This window comes from Phyllostomus discolor, chromosome 6, assembly GCF_004126475.2.
Source record: "Phyllostomus discolor isolate MPI-MPIP mPhyDis1 chromosome 6, mPhyDis1.pri.v3, whole genome shotgun sequence".
NCBI lineage: Eukaryota > Metazoa > Chordata > Mammalia > Chiroptera > Phyllostomidae > Phyllostomus > Phyllostomus discolor.
Genome location: NC_040908.2, coordinates 68,111,447 through 68,129,041, shown reverse-complemented (window position 1 = coordinate 68,129,041; position 17,595 = coordinate 68,111,447). Strand labels below are relative to the sequence as shown.

At 36.7% G+C, this 17,595-nt stretch overlaps 1 protein-coding gene across 3 annotated transcripts in view; it reads right to left on the bottom strand.

The window, feature by feature from the left end:
* Positions 1–17,595, bottom strand: part of MGAT4A (alpha-1,3-mannosyl-glycoprotein 4-beta-N-acetylglucosaminyltransferase A) — a 125,772-nt gene that overhangs the window by 16,673 nt on the left and 91,504 nt on the right. For all 3 annotated transcript variants that reach the window (XM_028517768.2, XM_028517767.2, XM_036030094.1), the window contains exons 8-11: positions 17,008–17,122; positions 15,616–15,746; positions 2,940–3,047; positions 2,623–2,816 (exon numbers count right to left, since the gene is read on the bottom strand). In XM_028517768.2, coding sequence (XP_028373569.1) covers positions 2,623–2,816; positions 2,940–3,047; positions 15,616–15,746; positions 17,008–17,122 — 548 coding nt within the window. The remainder of the gene's footprint in view (positions 1–2,622; positions 2,817–2,939; positions 3,048–15,615; positions 15,747–17,007; positions 17,123–17,595) is intronic.

The following is a 17,595-nucleotide window of genomic DNA, read 5'->3' as shown; positions in this document are numbered from 1 at the left end:
GAAGGGACATGTTTGCTGTTTAACATAATAATGTACTTAACAAATTAAAAATGATGACAGCTTTATGTTGCTGTTTATATGGCTTTAAATATGTAAGCTTCTTGATAGGAATAATCAAAATTGCATTATAATACTGTGTCTGGATCAGAGAAAATTTTCACTAGCACAGACATAAGTTGTTGCAAGGTCAAAAACTAGTTTTATCCAATACAAATAATTTTAGTTTTAGTAGAGTAAAAATGAATTAACCAATCCCAAATATCTGAATAATTCCATTTGTCAGTATTAACAAATATTTGAATAATGAGTGATTACATGACATACTGTGGCAAATCTAAAATACTCTCTGGGTATGAGTATTTTGTCCTTATGTTTTGATACTCTGAAAACTAGTATGTGTGGGTAAGTGGAGGAGGGTGGAAACCAGACGGGCACACAAAGCATATCTAAATTCAAATCTGAAACTCAAGATTAGTTAAGTCAAATGGTTAAAAGTTTATGCTTAGTAGTCACAAAGACCTGCATCCAAGTTCTAGGTGTCCCAATTATTAGAATTTTCACCTTAGCAGTTGCATTAGCTTCTGAACCTGAGTGTCATCTATACAATGCAGATAGTCTCACCCTCACATGACTGTTACCAAGAAGTTTGTGAGAACTGACAAAAAGTGCCTTACATATTAAAAATGCTCAACAAGTGATAGTTACAACAGAGCTCCGACATGGTTACAGTATGATATTTGTGGGCAGAAGTCATCCATGACGAGAACTTGATTTGCAAATGTTACACAGGTCAGGGAGCCTAATAAGAAGCTCCCTCTAAGCTACACCAAAAATTACTTCCAGAATTTTCTCTAAGGACACGTCTTTTTAAGACATCTTTGCCTTGGAACACTACATCATATAACCATGGGCCATTCAGTATCTCATCTATAGATGCAAAAATATGAGTGGATGTAATCTGGAGTTTGGACAAGTTGATTCAGAGGTGTTCAATATTCATCTATAGTGAAAAACCTCAATATCACCTAAAAATTTAACACTGGCAGAAGTAAATGATGGTGGAGCCATGCCTGTGCCACCACTAAAATGTTCACAATCATACGTGACAGAGTATAATACTAGAAAATATAAGATATAAAATTACATGTACACTATAACCTCAAAGTAAAAGCACAAAGAATAACCAAGAAAAAAATGTGCCAATGTGGTCACAATGGTGTCTTTGGAATTCTGATTCTTTTCCTTATTCCTCAGACTTTATATTTTTGTATAATGAACACATATCATGCTATACAGTCAGAAAATATTTTTCCTAACACGTCATCTCTATATTGATAGATACAACTTCTGCTTTCCCCTCTTAGCATGTAAGTTATTGTGACAATCAAAAAGTGATTCCTTTTTTTCTGTCTTAGGAAGGGTGGGTCTATCTAAGAACTTTAAAATTCATAATGAGTTTCTACTAGAAAAGTGCCCTCAGTGGGAGCATGTAAATACTACTTTACAGAGATTTATTGTAAATGTACTTATTGTTATGAAATTTGATCTTTGATACATGAGGTTTTTAGGCAGATTCTTCAATGGAATTTTCATTTGCTAAAAATAAGCCAACAGACATGCTTGAGGCTGTTCTTGTTCATCAACAAGGTGAAAGAAAATTGTTGTTTCTCTAAGTGTAGTAAACAATACCTCAAAGTACAGATAATCACTATATAGTATAAAAATAAGCATTAAATAACAAATATTACATACTCATTTAAGTGCAAAATATTACTTAACAGTACTTCCATGTTTTTGCCAGTGGTACTCCCATTGCTTAAAACATTTTCACACTTAAATTTCTCCTTAGAATCAGTTTAAAGTAACTAAAGAAAATTAAAAATATTATATTATAGCTATGCATTGTTTTTGTCCACCTTAAACAGAATTATTCCAAATGACTTCATATTCCAAAAACCAAATGACCCTCTCACAAGAATGCATAACATAATAAACCAAAGGCTAAAGAATTATATTCTTTTCTGGGGGGGGGGTCACATGTGAATATGCTACACACAGTTCGGGAAAACAGCCAACCTGAGAGAGTTTGAAGGACTCATGACTGCTAAATAAAAAATAGAGAGAAAGAGTCCTAAGCTATACAATGGACTTAAATGTTGAAAAACATTAAAGGGTTGTGAATTCCTCCATGATGTAATAAAAATAACCCAACATTTGCAAAACCATTGACTAGAGATAGTCACAGTCTGTTAAACTTGCAATTTCAACCAATCTTCTGAATTGTCAACCATTTCTCACTCACATCTTAAGGGATATTCCAGAATAAGGAGAAGAATATGAATTTGAGATTTTGTGGCACAGTTCTACGTGTAAGTATTAAAAATATACTAAATATATGTTTAGACATAGCAAAAGAATTTATCAAACATGCTAAATGCTGCTTTTATATCTGAAAACAACACACCCATTTTATTATCAAGTTGTAAAAAATATATATTATAACCCAACATTTGGAACCCACTGTCTCCTCATATTTGTTATACACACAAAAAGTTCCATCATAAATCACTTTATGAAAGAGGTTTTAACTGTAAGCCCAAATATATTTCAATAATCACCAACCTTTCTACATTGACTGGCTTATCAAATTTAAACAAGATGTAGTCTCCTGCCACTGGGGTTATAGCCCAGAAGAAATCCTCCCCCATATATGTTTTCTCCAGTGTATGTCCTTGGTAGACCTTCAAAGAAGTAGATACTTCTGCAGGTGGGTTTACATGGATTTTTAGAAGTAATGGTTTCATGTAATCTTTATCCTAGGAGGGAAGACATACATGCAATTAAACAACCTATAGCTTACTTATACTTAAGAAGAGCACTGATAATGCACTACATAACAAATTTTATGTTAATGAGAAAAATCAAACAAAAGCACCAACCGTAAGTTTCTGAATTTTTCCTGTTAGTGAAGAATGCAGACCAACATGTTGAAAGAGGGAAGGTCTGAAGCGAATTCGTAGATTTGCTTTCTGTCTATCACAATGTTTCTAATTAGGAAAAAGGTCATGTTAGTGTTACATTATAAAGTGAAATCTTGTCATCTGAAAAATGAGAAGTTCTTCAGGTAAACATTGAAAAGAAAATCTAACTTCATCTCATAATTACAAATCACATTTTTTAGGGTCCTCATTGAGGCATTAATAGACTTACTACTTACCTGATAAACAGACATGATGCAGAAATTTAAAATAAGCACATCTAAGGGAAGAGTTAAAAATTTAATTTCAACCATTTCTCGAGACATGTCAAAATAGATTTGACTTTTTTTAAAGATTTTATTTCTTTATTTTTTAGAGAGGGAAAGGAGGGAGAAAGAGAGAGAGAGAAACATCAATGTGCGGTTGCTGGGGGTCATGGCCTGCAACCCAGGCATGTACCCTGACTGGGAATTGAACCTGCGACACTTTGGTTCGCAGCCCACGCTCAATCCACAGAGCTACTTCAGCCAGGCGGAGATTTGACTTTTAATATTAAAATGCACAAACTATAAACTAGGGGTTTAGGTCAAATAGACAAAATATACAAAAAGATAACAGAATGAAGAATTTGCAAATAATATAAGGCACATTTTTTTACATGAAAGCAATTTAAACATGTAAAGCAACAACTTATATAAGCAAGTAAACCATATTAAAGGTTCCACACACAAATCCATCTCAGCACAGTTACAGGATACCTATTTTTCAACTTAAAGTGCCTCATGACTCAGACTTCAGATTACAACCTGTCCTCAAACTTGATCATAGTGAGACACCTATGATATCAGCAGGATTATCAATGGGAGTTAGTCTGCTGCTTCAAGGTAGCCATGGCTCGCTGGTCATGCTTTCATAAACTCTTCATTTCAATGATTTTTCATGAACCTTTAGGCCAAGAACATATTGAAACAGACATATTTATAAAACATTTCCACTTTGAGTGGAAATAGAGGGAGCATTCCTCAACATAATAAAGGCCATTTATGAGAGACCCACAACCAATATCATACTCAATGGGCAAAAACTTAGAGCTTTCCCACTAAGATCAGGAACAAGACAAAAATGCCTGCTTTCACCACTCCTATTCAACATAATATTAGAAGTCCTAGCCACAGCAATCAGACAAGAAAAAGAAAGAAAAGGCATCCAAATTGAAAAGGAGGAAGCAAAACTGTCACTGTTTGCAGATGACATGATAGTATAAATACAAAACCCTATAGACTCCACCAAAAATCTACTCGAATTAATAAGTGAATTTGGCAAAACAGTGAGATACACAGTCAACATTCAGAAATAAAAGGTATTTTTATACAGCAATAATGAAACATCAGAAACAGAAATCAGGGGAAAAACTCCCATTTGATATAGCAACAAGAAAAATAAAATAACTAGAAATGAACCTAACCAAGGAGGTAAAAGATCTGTATTCAGAAAACTACCCAACACTGAAAAAACAAATTAAGGAAGACAAAAACAAATGGAAGCAGATACCATGTTCATGGATTGGAAGAATTAACATCATCAAAATGTCCACACTACCCAAAGCAATTTATAGATTCAATGCAATCCCTATTAAAGTACAATGGCATATTTCATGGATAAAGAACAAATTATTCAGAAATTATATGGAACTATAAACACTCCTGAATAGCTGCAGCAATTTTGAGAAAGAAGAAAGTAAGAGAGATCACAATACCTGATATCAAAATGTATTACAAAGCCACTGTAATCAAAACAGCCTAGTACTGGCATAAAAACACACACAAAGACAAATGGAACATAATAGAGAGCCCAGAAATAAACCCAAGTCTCTATGGTCAATTAATATTTGACAAAGGGGGCAGCAGCATAAAATGGAGTAAAAATTGCCTCTTCAACAAATAGTGTTGGGAGATCTGAACAGCTACATGCAAAAAAAATGAATCTCGATCACCAACTTACATCATACACAAAAACAAACTCAAGATGGATAAAAGACTTAAATATAAGTTGTGACAACATAAAAGTCCTAGAGGAAAACATTGGCAGGAAAATCTCAGACATTCCATGCAGCAACATCTTCATGGATATGTCCCTAAAGCAAGGGACATAAAGGAAAGAATAAACAAATGAGACCTCATCAAATGAAAAAGCTTCTGCATGGCTAAAGAAAACAGCATAACAATGAAAAGAGAACCAACTATATGGGAAAACATATTTGTCAATGATAACTCAGACAAGAGTCTGATCTCCAAAACATACAAAGAACTCACATGACTTCCACTCCAGAAGACAAAAAACCCAATTAAAAAATGGGCAAAAGACTTGAACAGACACTTCTACAAGGAGTACAGACAGAGGGCCCAGAGGCACATGAAAACATGCTCAGCATCACTAGCCATCAGAGAAATGCAAATTAAAACCACAATGAGATACCACTTCACACCATGAGAATGGCCATCATAAACAAATCAACAAACAATTGTTGGAGAGGATGTGGAGAACGGAGAATCCCAGTGCACTGTTGGTGAGAATGCAGACTGGTGCAGCCACTGTGGAAAACAGTATGGAATTTCCTCAGAAAACTAAAAATGGAACTGCCCTTTGACCCAGCAATTCCACTGCAGGGATTATATCCTCAGAGCCCTTAAACACCAATCTAAAAGAACCTATGCACCCCAATGTTCATAGCAGCACAATTTACAATAGCCAAATGCTGGAAGCTACCTACCTAAGTGCCCATCAGTAAATGAGTGAATCAAAAGTCTATGGTACATTTATACAATGCAATACTACACAGCAGAGAGAAAGGAACTCCTACACTTTGCTACAGCATGGATGGAACTGGAGAGCATTATGCTAAGTGAAACAAGCCAGGCAGTGATGGACAAATAGCATATGATCTCACCTTTAACTGGAATATAATCAACAAAAGAAAAAGGCAAACAAAATATAGACAGATACATTGAAATCAAGAACAATTTAACAACAACCAGAGGGGAGAGGGGAGGGGACAATGGTGAAAGGGTTTTCAGGAATTAGTATAAAGGACACATGGACGAAACCATGGGGGAGGGTGGAAGCAAGGAAGGGAGGTGGCTTTGGCTGGGGTGGGGGGAAAATGCAGACAACTGTAATTAAACAACAATAAAATATTTTAAAAAAAACATTTCCACTTTGAAAGACCTCCAATAATTTACTGGGTGTTAAAAGGCCTGATTTTTGGGGAACGCACTGTCTCCTCACATCCATTACATACACAAAAAAATTCTGTCATAAATCACATGATGAATAAGAGGTCCAAATTATAATGCCAAGTATATTTCAATAATCACCAACCTTTCTATATTGACTGGCTTATGAAATTTAAACAATAGGTTAGCATTATTACTAACAATAGGAGTAAAATAGTATATTTTCTTCACACAAGTTCAATTACTCAAGTGGAAGGAGAGGGAGAGGGAAGGGGAAGAGCAAAGGTAGGAAGAGAAGGAAAGGACAAATGGGGGCTGAGACTGAGTCAACCACTCCATAGGGAATGGACACACATGGGCCTAAGTCAAAGCCCATTGACAGACCTTTGGAGAAATGTGTGAAAGCGCTGAAGCATTCCCCAGACCACTGTCAGAGAGACTGTTGCAGATGCCAAGCAAGTACAGTAAGAGGAGACAGCTTCTTTGACAGCCTAATGGAAGCAACTGAAGAATTACAGGCCACAGAAAAATGTGGCCTAAGAGTAAAAGAATAGGGGAGGGAAGATGGCGGCTTTACTCTAGGCAGCGTTTTTCTCGGCTTCTGTGAAGAGGGGGGAAACTCGCGGACTGGTGGAGAAACAGAGCAAGTGGGCCAGGTTACGGAATCATTTTTGAAAGCAGGACATCAAAAATTATTGCACTCGCCAGAAAACCAGACGGTAAGGAGACGGCTACATGACAAAAGGAGCCCAGGGATCAGTGCAGGGTCTAGGGGTGTGCAGACCCCAGGCCCGCCCGGTGCTCCGGGTCCTGCCCCAGGGCGCCTGGGAGAGGGAAGTCGCTGCTTCCTCCCCTGAATAAAGGGGGTGAGCAACTACAGGGGACAACGTGTTGCTAAAAGGAACAGACTGGCCAGTTGGACTGGGAAAAAATCGCCCAGGGTCTAAGATCGCCCGCCCAGAGACCTGGGAGGAGTAAGGGACTCTAGCTGACAAGACCTGGGGGAGCCTGAAAGGGCGCCTGCACCCCTAGCCCAGTAGAAGTGCAGATCAGTGGAGGGTACAGAGGACAGCGAGCTCGGCTTGCGCCCCATAGGGAGGCCTGATTTGTGCGCTGTGATCCCGGGAGGGACATGGCACTTGGTGCATTCCTACAGTGGTGGCTCAGAGATTTCCAGCCAGCCCGACCAGGGGAGCCGGGAAAGAGGCCAACTCCCGGTCGGAGTGCAGTTCGGCGGGGAACAGAGCTGGAAACGGCTTGGCGCGTGCACCATCAGGATGGCTGACTCTCGGGCGCTTTGATGCCGGAAGGGTCATGGCGTGACGCTTAGGGCGATCCTAGACCCCGAATCTCAAAAGTTTGGGGGAGGGGCGCACCCTTTTACGATCCCCAGGGAGGGTGCAGTGAATCCCAAAACATGGCCAGTGCCTCCTGAGAGCATAGAGCTGAAAACCTGCAGGACCCCGGAGTCCGGAAGAACGTGGGAGTGAGATCCAAAGAGCCAGTGTGTTCCCGAGTGGGAGCTCCCAGGCTACCTGAAACACCAGCTAAGGTCTGGCTGGGAGAGAGAGAAGCATGGTCCCTCAGCCAGCGGAAGCCAACAAGATCAGAAAAACTGGTCTGGCCAGTTAGAAACCAACAAGAGGGGTTGTTTTTTTTTGTTTTTTTTTGTGTGTGTGTTTTTTGGGGTTTTTTTGTTTGTTTTTTGTTTTTGTTTTTTTTCCTTTTCTTTTCTTGTTTTTTTTCATTGTTTTTTTTGTTTTTTGTTTTTTGTTTTTGATTGTTTTTGGTTTTGTTTGGTTTTGTTTGGTTTCTCTGGCTGTTGTTGGTTGATTGATTTTATTTTGTGTTTTATGTGACATTTTATTTTTCAATTCTTATTATTTTTATCTCGCAATCCCTTATGTCTCTCTTCCATTCATCCTAATATTATTCTTTCCACTCCAAATTTATCTCTCCTGCACTACATCTGATTTTCTTTCCTTTTTTTTAATCTTGCAAGTTACTGTAAATTTGTATTATCTTTTTCTCACTCTTCCGACATTTTTTATTTTAATAATATTTTGGTATTCTTTTTCTTTCTGTATAATTCTCTTTCCTTGGCTGGTTATACTATCAGTTGATAGGTTCCCCCTGGTATCTCAGTCACAAGGTGTTGATAAGTTACTATCCTTCATCTGTGTTCCTTTAACACACCTCTCAAGGTTCTATACGCTTTATTCTTGTTATCTAGACCTCATCGATTCTGCCACAAGACTGTCACTTTACTATTACTGTTAGTAAGACCTAGTCTATACAATTGTAATTGCTTCTCAATACCCCTACCTGATCTCAGCCCACTTTGCAACCTTCTGAACTATACTATTGTGGGGGTTGTCTCTATTCTTTTACACACTACTCCTATATACTAATCTTTAGTCCAGTCCTACCTTAGAACCTGACCTCCCACAGCCTCACAGCTTTTTAGATCCAACTAACAATCCTCTCGTCCCCAATAAGAGTCTTACCTTCTTTCCATCCTTTCTAAAACGTGGATAGTGGGGTGGAGGATCACGGTTAACACTATAAGGAGCCAAAGGATAACCCATCTCTTCTCTACTGGCTGCTATAGTAAATATCATAGTATACTGTCTTGCTGTTTTAAACCATTTTGCCTTACTCCTCCAAATGATCACAAAAAAGACTAGGGGGAAGCTGTGAGCACCAGGATACACGAAGGAGATTGCACCACTGAATCTCACAAATATTCTACCACAGAAATTCACACCATAATTAAAGGGAATTAGAACAGATCAAATTAACAAACAAGAAGAGAAAAGAAGAAACACACGAACAATGAGAAAACAAAGAAACAGCCCCCAACTGAAGGGAAATGAGGAAGCCTCAGGAAAAATGCTAAATGAAATAGAGGCAACTCAACTTTCAGATAGTGAGTTCAAAACAATGATTACCAGGAAGTTCAATGAACTCACAATGAGCTTTCAGAAATTAGAGGGAAACTACATCAATCTCACTGCAAACTATATAAACATGAAAAAGGAAATAGAAACTCTCAACAAAGGTCAGGAGGAAATGAAGAATACAATTTCTGAACTGAAGAACACAGTAGAAGGAATGAAAAGCAGGCTTGATGAAGCAGAAGATTGGATTAGCAAGCTGGAGGACAAAGTAGAAAACAGCATTCAGAAAGAGGAAGAAAAGGAAAAGAGGCTCAGAAAGAATGAAGAGGGATTAAGAGAAATGCAAGACAATATGAAACGTAATAATATCCGTATAATAGGGATACCAGAAGGAGAAGAAGAAAAGCAAGGGATCGAAAACCTAGTTGAACAAGTAATGAAGGAGAACTTCCCTAATTTGATGAGAGAAAAAGTCACACAAATCCAGGAAACACAGAGAATCCCAATTAAGAGGAACCCAAAGAGACCCACCCCAAGGCACATCATAATTAAAATGACAAAATTTCAAGACAAAGAGAGAATCTTAAAGGCAGCAAGGGATAAAAAGGAAGTAACATACAAGGGAGCCCTAATAAGGCTAACAGCCGACTTCTCAATGGAAACACTTCAAGCCAGAAGAGAATGGCAAGAAATACTCCAGGTAATGAGAACCAGAGGGCTGCAACCAAGGCTACTATATCCAGCAAGGCTCTCGATCAAGATAGAAGGCCAAATAAGAAGCTTCCCAGACAAAAGAAGTCTAAAAGAATACACCTCGACCAAACCAGCTCTGCAAGAGATTCTAAAAGGACTGCTTTAAGGGAGGGAGGGAAGGAAGGGAGAGAGAGAGAGAGAGAGAAACACACGTACATAAAAGACAATAAATAAGTACCTATCAATAATAACCTTAAACATAAATGGATTAAATGCTCCAATCAAAAGACATAGAATAGCTGAAAGGATAAGAAAAAATGACCCACATATCTGCTGTCTACAAGAGACCCACCTCAGAATAAAAGACCTACACAGGCTGTAAGTGAAGGGCTGGAAACAAATCTTCCAAGCAAATGGACAGGAAAAAAAAGCCGGGGTAGCAATACTCATATCAGACAAAATAGATTTCCAAAAAAAGTCCATTAAGAGAGACCCAGAAGGTCACTTCATAATACTCAAGGGAAGAATACATCAAGAAGACATAAATATTGTAACTATGTATGCACCCAACATAGGAGCACCCAAATACATAAAGAAAATCTTAGAGGACTTCAAGAAAGAAATGGACAGCAACACAATTATAGTGGGAGATTTTAACACCCCACTATCAAAAATGGACAGATCTTCTAAACAAAATATCAACAAAGATATTGTGGCATTGAACAATACCCTTGAGGAAATGGACTTTACTGATAGATACAGAGCCCTCCATCCAAAAGAAGCTAAATATACATTCTTTTCAAATGTACACGGAACATTCTCAAAGATAGACCACATGATAGGACACAAAACAAGCCTGAAAAATTTCAAGAAAATTGAAATCATACCAAGCATTTTCTCAGACCACAAGGGACTGAAGCCAGAAACCAATCCCAAGGAAAAAAAACAAAAACACTCAAAATCATGGAGATTAAATAACATGCTATTAAACCATAAATGGGTCAAGAATGACATTAGGGAAGAAATCAAAAGGTTTCTGGAAACAAATGAAAATGAACTCACAACAACCCAAAATTTATAGGACACAGCCAAGGCAGTCCTGAGAGGGAAGTTCATAGCCATACAGGCCCGCCTAAAAAGGTTAGAAACATTCCAAACAAACAACCTAACCCTACGTCTACAAGAACTTGAGGAACAACAACAAAGGCAGCCCAGAGCAAGCAGAAGGAAGGAAATAACCAAGATTAGAGCAGAATTAAATGACATGGAGACTAAAAGCACAATTCTAAAGATCAATGAATCCAAGAGCTGGTTCTTCGAAAAGATAAACAAAATCAACAAGCCTTTAAGCAGACTCATCAAGAAAAAAGAGAGGAGACCCAAATAAACACAATCAGAAATGAAAGAGGAGAGATTACAACAGATACCACAGAAATACAAAGGATTGTAAGAAATTACTACAAAGAGCTGTATGCCAAGAAATTTGAAAACCTAGGTGAAATGGACAACTTTCTAGAAAAATATAATCTTCCAAAACTCAATGAAAAAGAAGCAGAAAGCCTGAACAGACCAATAACAACAAAAGAAATTGAAGCAGTAATCAAAAAACTCCCAACACACAAAAGCCCTGGACCAGATGGTTTCACAGGAGAATTCTACAAAGCATTTAAGGAAGAACTAACCCCTATCCTTCACAGACTATTCCAAAAAATCCAAAAAGATGGGAGTCTCCCAAACTCTTTTTGTGAGGCCAACATCATCCTAATCCCAAAACCAGATAAAGACACAACAAAGAAAGAAAACTTCAGGCCAATATCACTGATGAACATTGATGCTAAAATCCTCAACAAAATACTGGCAAACCACATCCAACAATACATTAAAAAGATCATACACCATGACCAAGTGGGATTAATTCCAGGGATGCAAGGATGGTTCAATATTCGCAAGTCAGTAAATGTAATACATCACATAAACAAAAGCAAAGACAAAAAACACATGATCACATCAATTGATGCAGAAAAAGCATTTGATAAGGTACAGCACCCATTCATGATAAAAGCACTCGGCAAAATGGGAATAGAGGGAGCATTCCTCAACATATTAAAGGCCATATATGAGAGACCTTCAGCCAACATCATACTCAATGGCCAAAAATTAAAATCTTCTCCACTAAGATCAGGAACAAGACAAGGCTGTCCACTTTCACCACTTCAATTCAATATAGTACTGGAAGTTTTAGCCACAGCAATCAGACAAGAAAAAGAAATAAAAGGCATTCAAATTGGAAAGGAGGAAACAAAATTGTCACTGTTTGCAGATGACATGATAGTATACATAGAAAATCCTATAGACTCTACCAAAAAACTGCTTGACCTAATAAATGAATTTGGCAAAACAGCGGGATACAAAGTCAATATGCAGAAATCAAAGGCATTTCTGTACACCAACAATGAAACAGCAGAAACAGAGATCAAGGAAAAAATCCCATTTGAAATAGCAAAAAGAAAAATAAAATATCTAGGAATAAACCTAACCAAAGAGGTAAAAGACCTGTATTCAGAAAACTACACAACACTGAAGAAAGAAATCAAGGAAGACATAAACAAATGGAAACATATACCGTGCTCATGGATTGGAAGAATTAATATCATCAAAATGTCCATTCTACCTAAAGCAATTTACACACTCAATGCAATACCTATTAAAGTACCAATGGCTTATTTCACACACATAGAACAAACACTTCAAAAATTTATATGGAATTATAAATGACCCCGAATAGCTGCTGCAATTTTGAGAAAGAAGAGTAAAGTAAGAGGGATCACAATACCCGACACTAAACTATACTACAAGGCCACTGTAATCAAAACAGGCTGGTACTGGCATAAAAACAGGCACATAGACCAATGGAACAGAACAGAGAGCCCAGAAATAAGCCCAAGTCTCTATGGTCAATTAGTATTTGACAAAGGAGGCAGCAACATTAAATGGAATAAAAATAGCCTCTTCAACAAATGGTGTTGGGAGAACTGGACAGCCACGTGCAAAAAAATGAAACTTGAGCACCAACTTATACCATATACAAAAATAAATTCAAGGTGGATAAAAGACTTAAATATAAAACGTGACACCATTAAAGTCCTAGAGGAGAACGTAAGTAGGAAAATCTCAGATATTTCACGAAGAAACATTTTTACTGACATGTCCCCTAGAGCAAGGGACATAAAGGAAAGAATAAACAAATGAGACCTCATCAAAATTAAAAGCTTCTGCACAGCTAAAGAAAACAGTATCAAAATTAAAAGAGAACCAACTGTATGGGAAAACATATTTGCCAATGATACCTCAGACAAGGGTTTAATCTCCAATATATATAAAGAACTTACAAGACTGCACTCTAAGAAGACAAGGAACCCAATTAAAAAGTGGGCAAAGGACTTGAACAGACACTTCTCCAAGGAGGACATACAGAAAATCCAAAGACACATGAAACAATGTTCAATATCGCTAGCTATCAGAGAGATGCAAATTAAAACCACAATGAGACACCACTTCACACCAGACAGAATGGCCATCATAAACAAAGCAACAAACAACAAGTGTTGGAGAGGTTGTGGAGAAAAGGGGACCCTAGTGCATTGCTGGTGGGACTGCAGACTGGTAACAACCACTATGGAAAGCAGTTTGGAACTTCCTCAGGAAACTAAAAATGGATCTGCCTTTTGACCCAGCAATTCCACTGCTGGGACTCTATCCTAAGAATACTAAAACACCCATTCAAAAGAACCTATCCATCCCAATGTTCATAGCAGCACAATTTACAATAGCTAGATGCTGGAAGCAACCAAGATGCCCATCAGTAAATGAATGGATCAGAAAACTATGGTACATTTACACAATGGAATTCTATGCAGCAGAAAGAAAGAAGGAGCTCCTGCCCTTTGCAACAGCGTGGATGGAGCTGGAAAACATTATGCTTAGCGAAACAAGCGAGTCAGTGAAGGACAAATGCCATATGATCTCACCTTTAACAGGAACCTAAATAACAAGACAAAGAAGCAAGCAAAATATAACTAAAATCACTGAAATAGAGGACAGGCTGACGGTGACCGGAGGGGAGAGAAGAGGGAATTTAAGGGGACATTCGGAAGGGTTCACAGGAACAAACTTAAAGGACACATGGTCATAAGCTAAGGGGAGGGTGGTGATGGGAGGGAGATGGGGAGGGTGGGAGGGGGGACTGGATTGGGAGTAAAAGGGAGAAAACTGTATATGAACAATGATTAAAATTTAAAAAAAAAATAAAGATGATACTGCCTTAAAAAAAAAAGAGTAAAAGAATAGATAGAACTGGCCAAAGGGTTGTGCACTAAAATTTACTGGTGATTTAAAAGATTTTCATTGTTTTAATTTTTATTATCAGAGATTTTAACTTCAAGAGCTCATTTCAGAACCTAACCATGTATTACATTAAACTGCGTAGGACCAATTAAATGCAAGTATATTTTAGGAGTATAAAGATGGCATTCTTTGTGTTCTATAAAAATTCTTGTAATTCACAAAGGAAACTCAGGTATGGTTTTCATCATAAAAATGAGTTGTTCAAATCAACTTATACATTCAATTTAAATGCTAGAAAGTAGGTATTCTTTAATTTCACTATATTCAACAATATTCACTATATTTCTTTTTGCTAAGAAACTGGTTATTAGAAAAAAAAGTAGAGAGAGGATGGATGCAACAATGCCTTACAGATACCAAGATAGTGTCCTCAAAGCTAATTGGAGGGTAGGATGATAGAACTATTCTAGGGAGTATAAGATCAAATTAAGTTGAACGTTTGTTAGAATGACTATTAAGTCAATACTATAATGACATATGCTTAAATTAACATTTACTTGTTCTTACATGTCAAAATTTATTCATTTTTAAGAATGTATCAAGGAACATGTATAAAGGACACATGGACAAAACAAAAGGGGGTTAGGATCGAAGGTGGGAAGTGGGGATGGGTGGGGCGGGGGGGAGTGAAGGGGGACAAATGAGACAACTGTACTTGAACAACAATAAAAATAAATAATTTCATTAGATTGAATATTTGTTAGATTGAACAATAAAAAAGAGAAAAATGTATAAATTCAGATTTCATTTATGCTTGTACCAAATAAAATAAAATGTGACTTTTTCAGAGGTATAATTCAAATTGGGCAAGAAAAACTCTAATTTTTGCAATAAGATTTCTAAGAAAGTAACTTGATATTCAAATAATCAAAGGAAAAATCATCATTCACTCACCACCACCATCCCATAGGTCAGTGTATATGAACACTGGTTTCTTCCGAGTAATAAACTAAAAGGTACTTTTTTGATCTACCATTGCTTTAGTATAAAATATTACTTCTCTGTATTTCCAGATGAATAGGGGTCTGATTTTACTTATTTCCAGATGGACAGGGGTCTGATATTGTCCCCAATGTATTTGAAAAAAGAAAGCTGACAGAGAATATAAAGAAAATTGAAATAACAGTGCATACAGGACAGATATGATCAACACCGACAGTCAATAGTAATGAAATAGCAGAGCCTATTTAAAGAAAGGTAGGTTTTACTGATTTATCAGATTTCCACATTGCTATTTAAAAGTACCTCTACTATAGAAACTTTGTCAGTTCAAGAAAGAGGGCAAACACTTGAAATGTTAAGTGGAAACACCTATTTCACCATTCATTTACAAAATCTAGCTCTGTAAAAGTCACTTTCACAAAACATAGAAAAGAAGTCTTCCATCCTTGTAAGAAATTAACTCACTGCATCTTTTTCAGGGTTGCAGACTTTCACCCAAAGAATATGGTCCAAGAGCCAATCAATGGGCTTCTCCTTATAGAACATAAATATGAATTCCACAATCAGAGTGAGGTCTGGCGCTTGAAACATTTTACCTGAAAAGATATTCCAGTCAATAGATGTAATCAAGTAACCAAGCATCAATTTGGCTTAAGTGAAACCTATGCAACAAATAAACCCAAGCTTGTGCTTTCAACTATAAATTATTATGAATAATGTCCCTTCTTGTCTTATCAAAAACAATAAACTTGCTTTAGCTAACACTGAGCTGTCATCTGGGTATAAATGGAAGTACTGAATTCCTGATTTTCTCTATTACAAAAAATCTGTATGTTATAGATTTTTGGAGATTCTGTATGGAGATTTTTCCTTCATGTCTTATTGTCACCCTTAAAAAAATGTTTAGGTAAAACAAATTTTAAACAAGGACCCCTAATTCTATCTTCACTTAAACCTTCACAAGTAAAGATGTTTTTTTGACTCTTAAATTTAGTTTGAGATACATGATCAACAAGATCAAAGGCCCAGCCTCTAATAAAGTTTTAGAATACTATTATCCTCTGGGTGTTTTTTAAAATCTGTACATTTCCTTCAATTCTTCATCTTTCAACATATTTTCTTAAGTTGTATAATTTAGGAGTACCAGTGAAAAAAGCCCTTTAAAATGAGCACCCCGAATAGTCAATAAAAGAAACAAATGAATACAAATTAATCACTAAACAGGAACTTCATGTACTATATTAAATACCAGGAATTCATATTAGAAAACTGTTTGGCATTCTTAAAAAAAAAATCTTGTAAAAGCCGTGAGCTATAGCAGAAGTATCAGAGAAGATCTCAAACACTTCCCCAGGACCATGGCTGGCTTTACACATGGACATATGGAGCCAATGGCTGCCTTGGACAACTCTAAAGTAAATATTACAATCTTAGAAATCTCCAAATACTATTTTGGATAGACTTCCATCATTTACCTAAGCTAAATTTCCTAAAAAAAAACAATGCATTTCCAGAGAGTAAAGACTACTTTATTTTATTTTATTTTATTAAAGATTTTATTTATTTATTTCTAGAGAGAGGGGCAGGGAGGGAGAAAAAGAGTGAGAAACATTGATGTGAGAGAACAATATCAATCAGTTGCCTCTTGTATGTGCCCTGAGTGGACCTACAATCCAGTCATGTGCCCTAACTGGGAATTGAACTGGTGACATTTTGCCATGCAAAACAATGCCCAATCACTGGACCACACCAGTCAAGGTGAGAATAAAGACAATTTTAAAGTGTAAAAAAAAAAATCCAATATCCCAAGAGACACAATTATTTCTGAAAAGTAGATAAATTGAACATTTTTCTTACCAATGAAGCCCAGCTGGGAGAATTCTAGTATCATCCATTCCTCAGAGGAAAGTTGAAGGGCAAAATTTTTTATAGTATTAAAGTAATTCTGTTTGGCAATAATATCATCTTCAAGCTAAAGAAAGTTGAACAATCACATTAATAAATCAGAAACAGAGGAAAATTTAGATAGAACCTTCTTTATATGAAAAAAATAAACCATCCTTTATCATGAAAACAAGCAAGCAATGGTCAAAAATGATGAAAATACAAAATTAAATTTTATTAAAATAAAACAGAAGATACACAAAGCAAGTCAACTAAACCACTTCCTTTCCATGTGAAATATTTGGTCTTTTTATATAAAGTGCCCAACATCAACATGATTTCACACTAACCTTTTTTCTTTTTAAAGGAAACAAATTTTTGTAGGCCTTTATTTTATTTGTTTGTTTGTTTATTGTTTTTTACATGATACACATACCAAGTCAAAGAGCAAGTAAAAAAAAACAAAAAAAAAAACGCTAGTAGCTTCCCTTCTCTGCCTCCTACCTTGCTAGCTGAGGTAACCGATGTTAAAAGTTGGGTGTGCATCCATTCGACACCTTC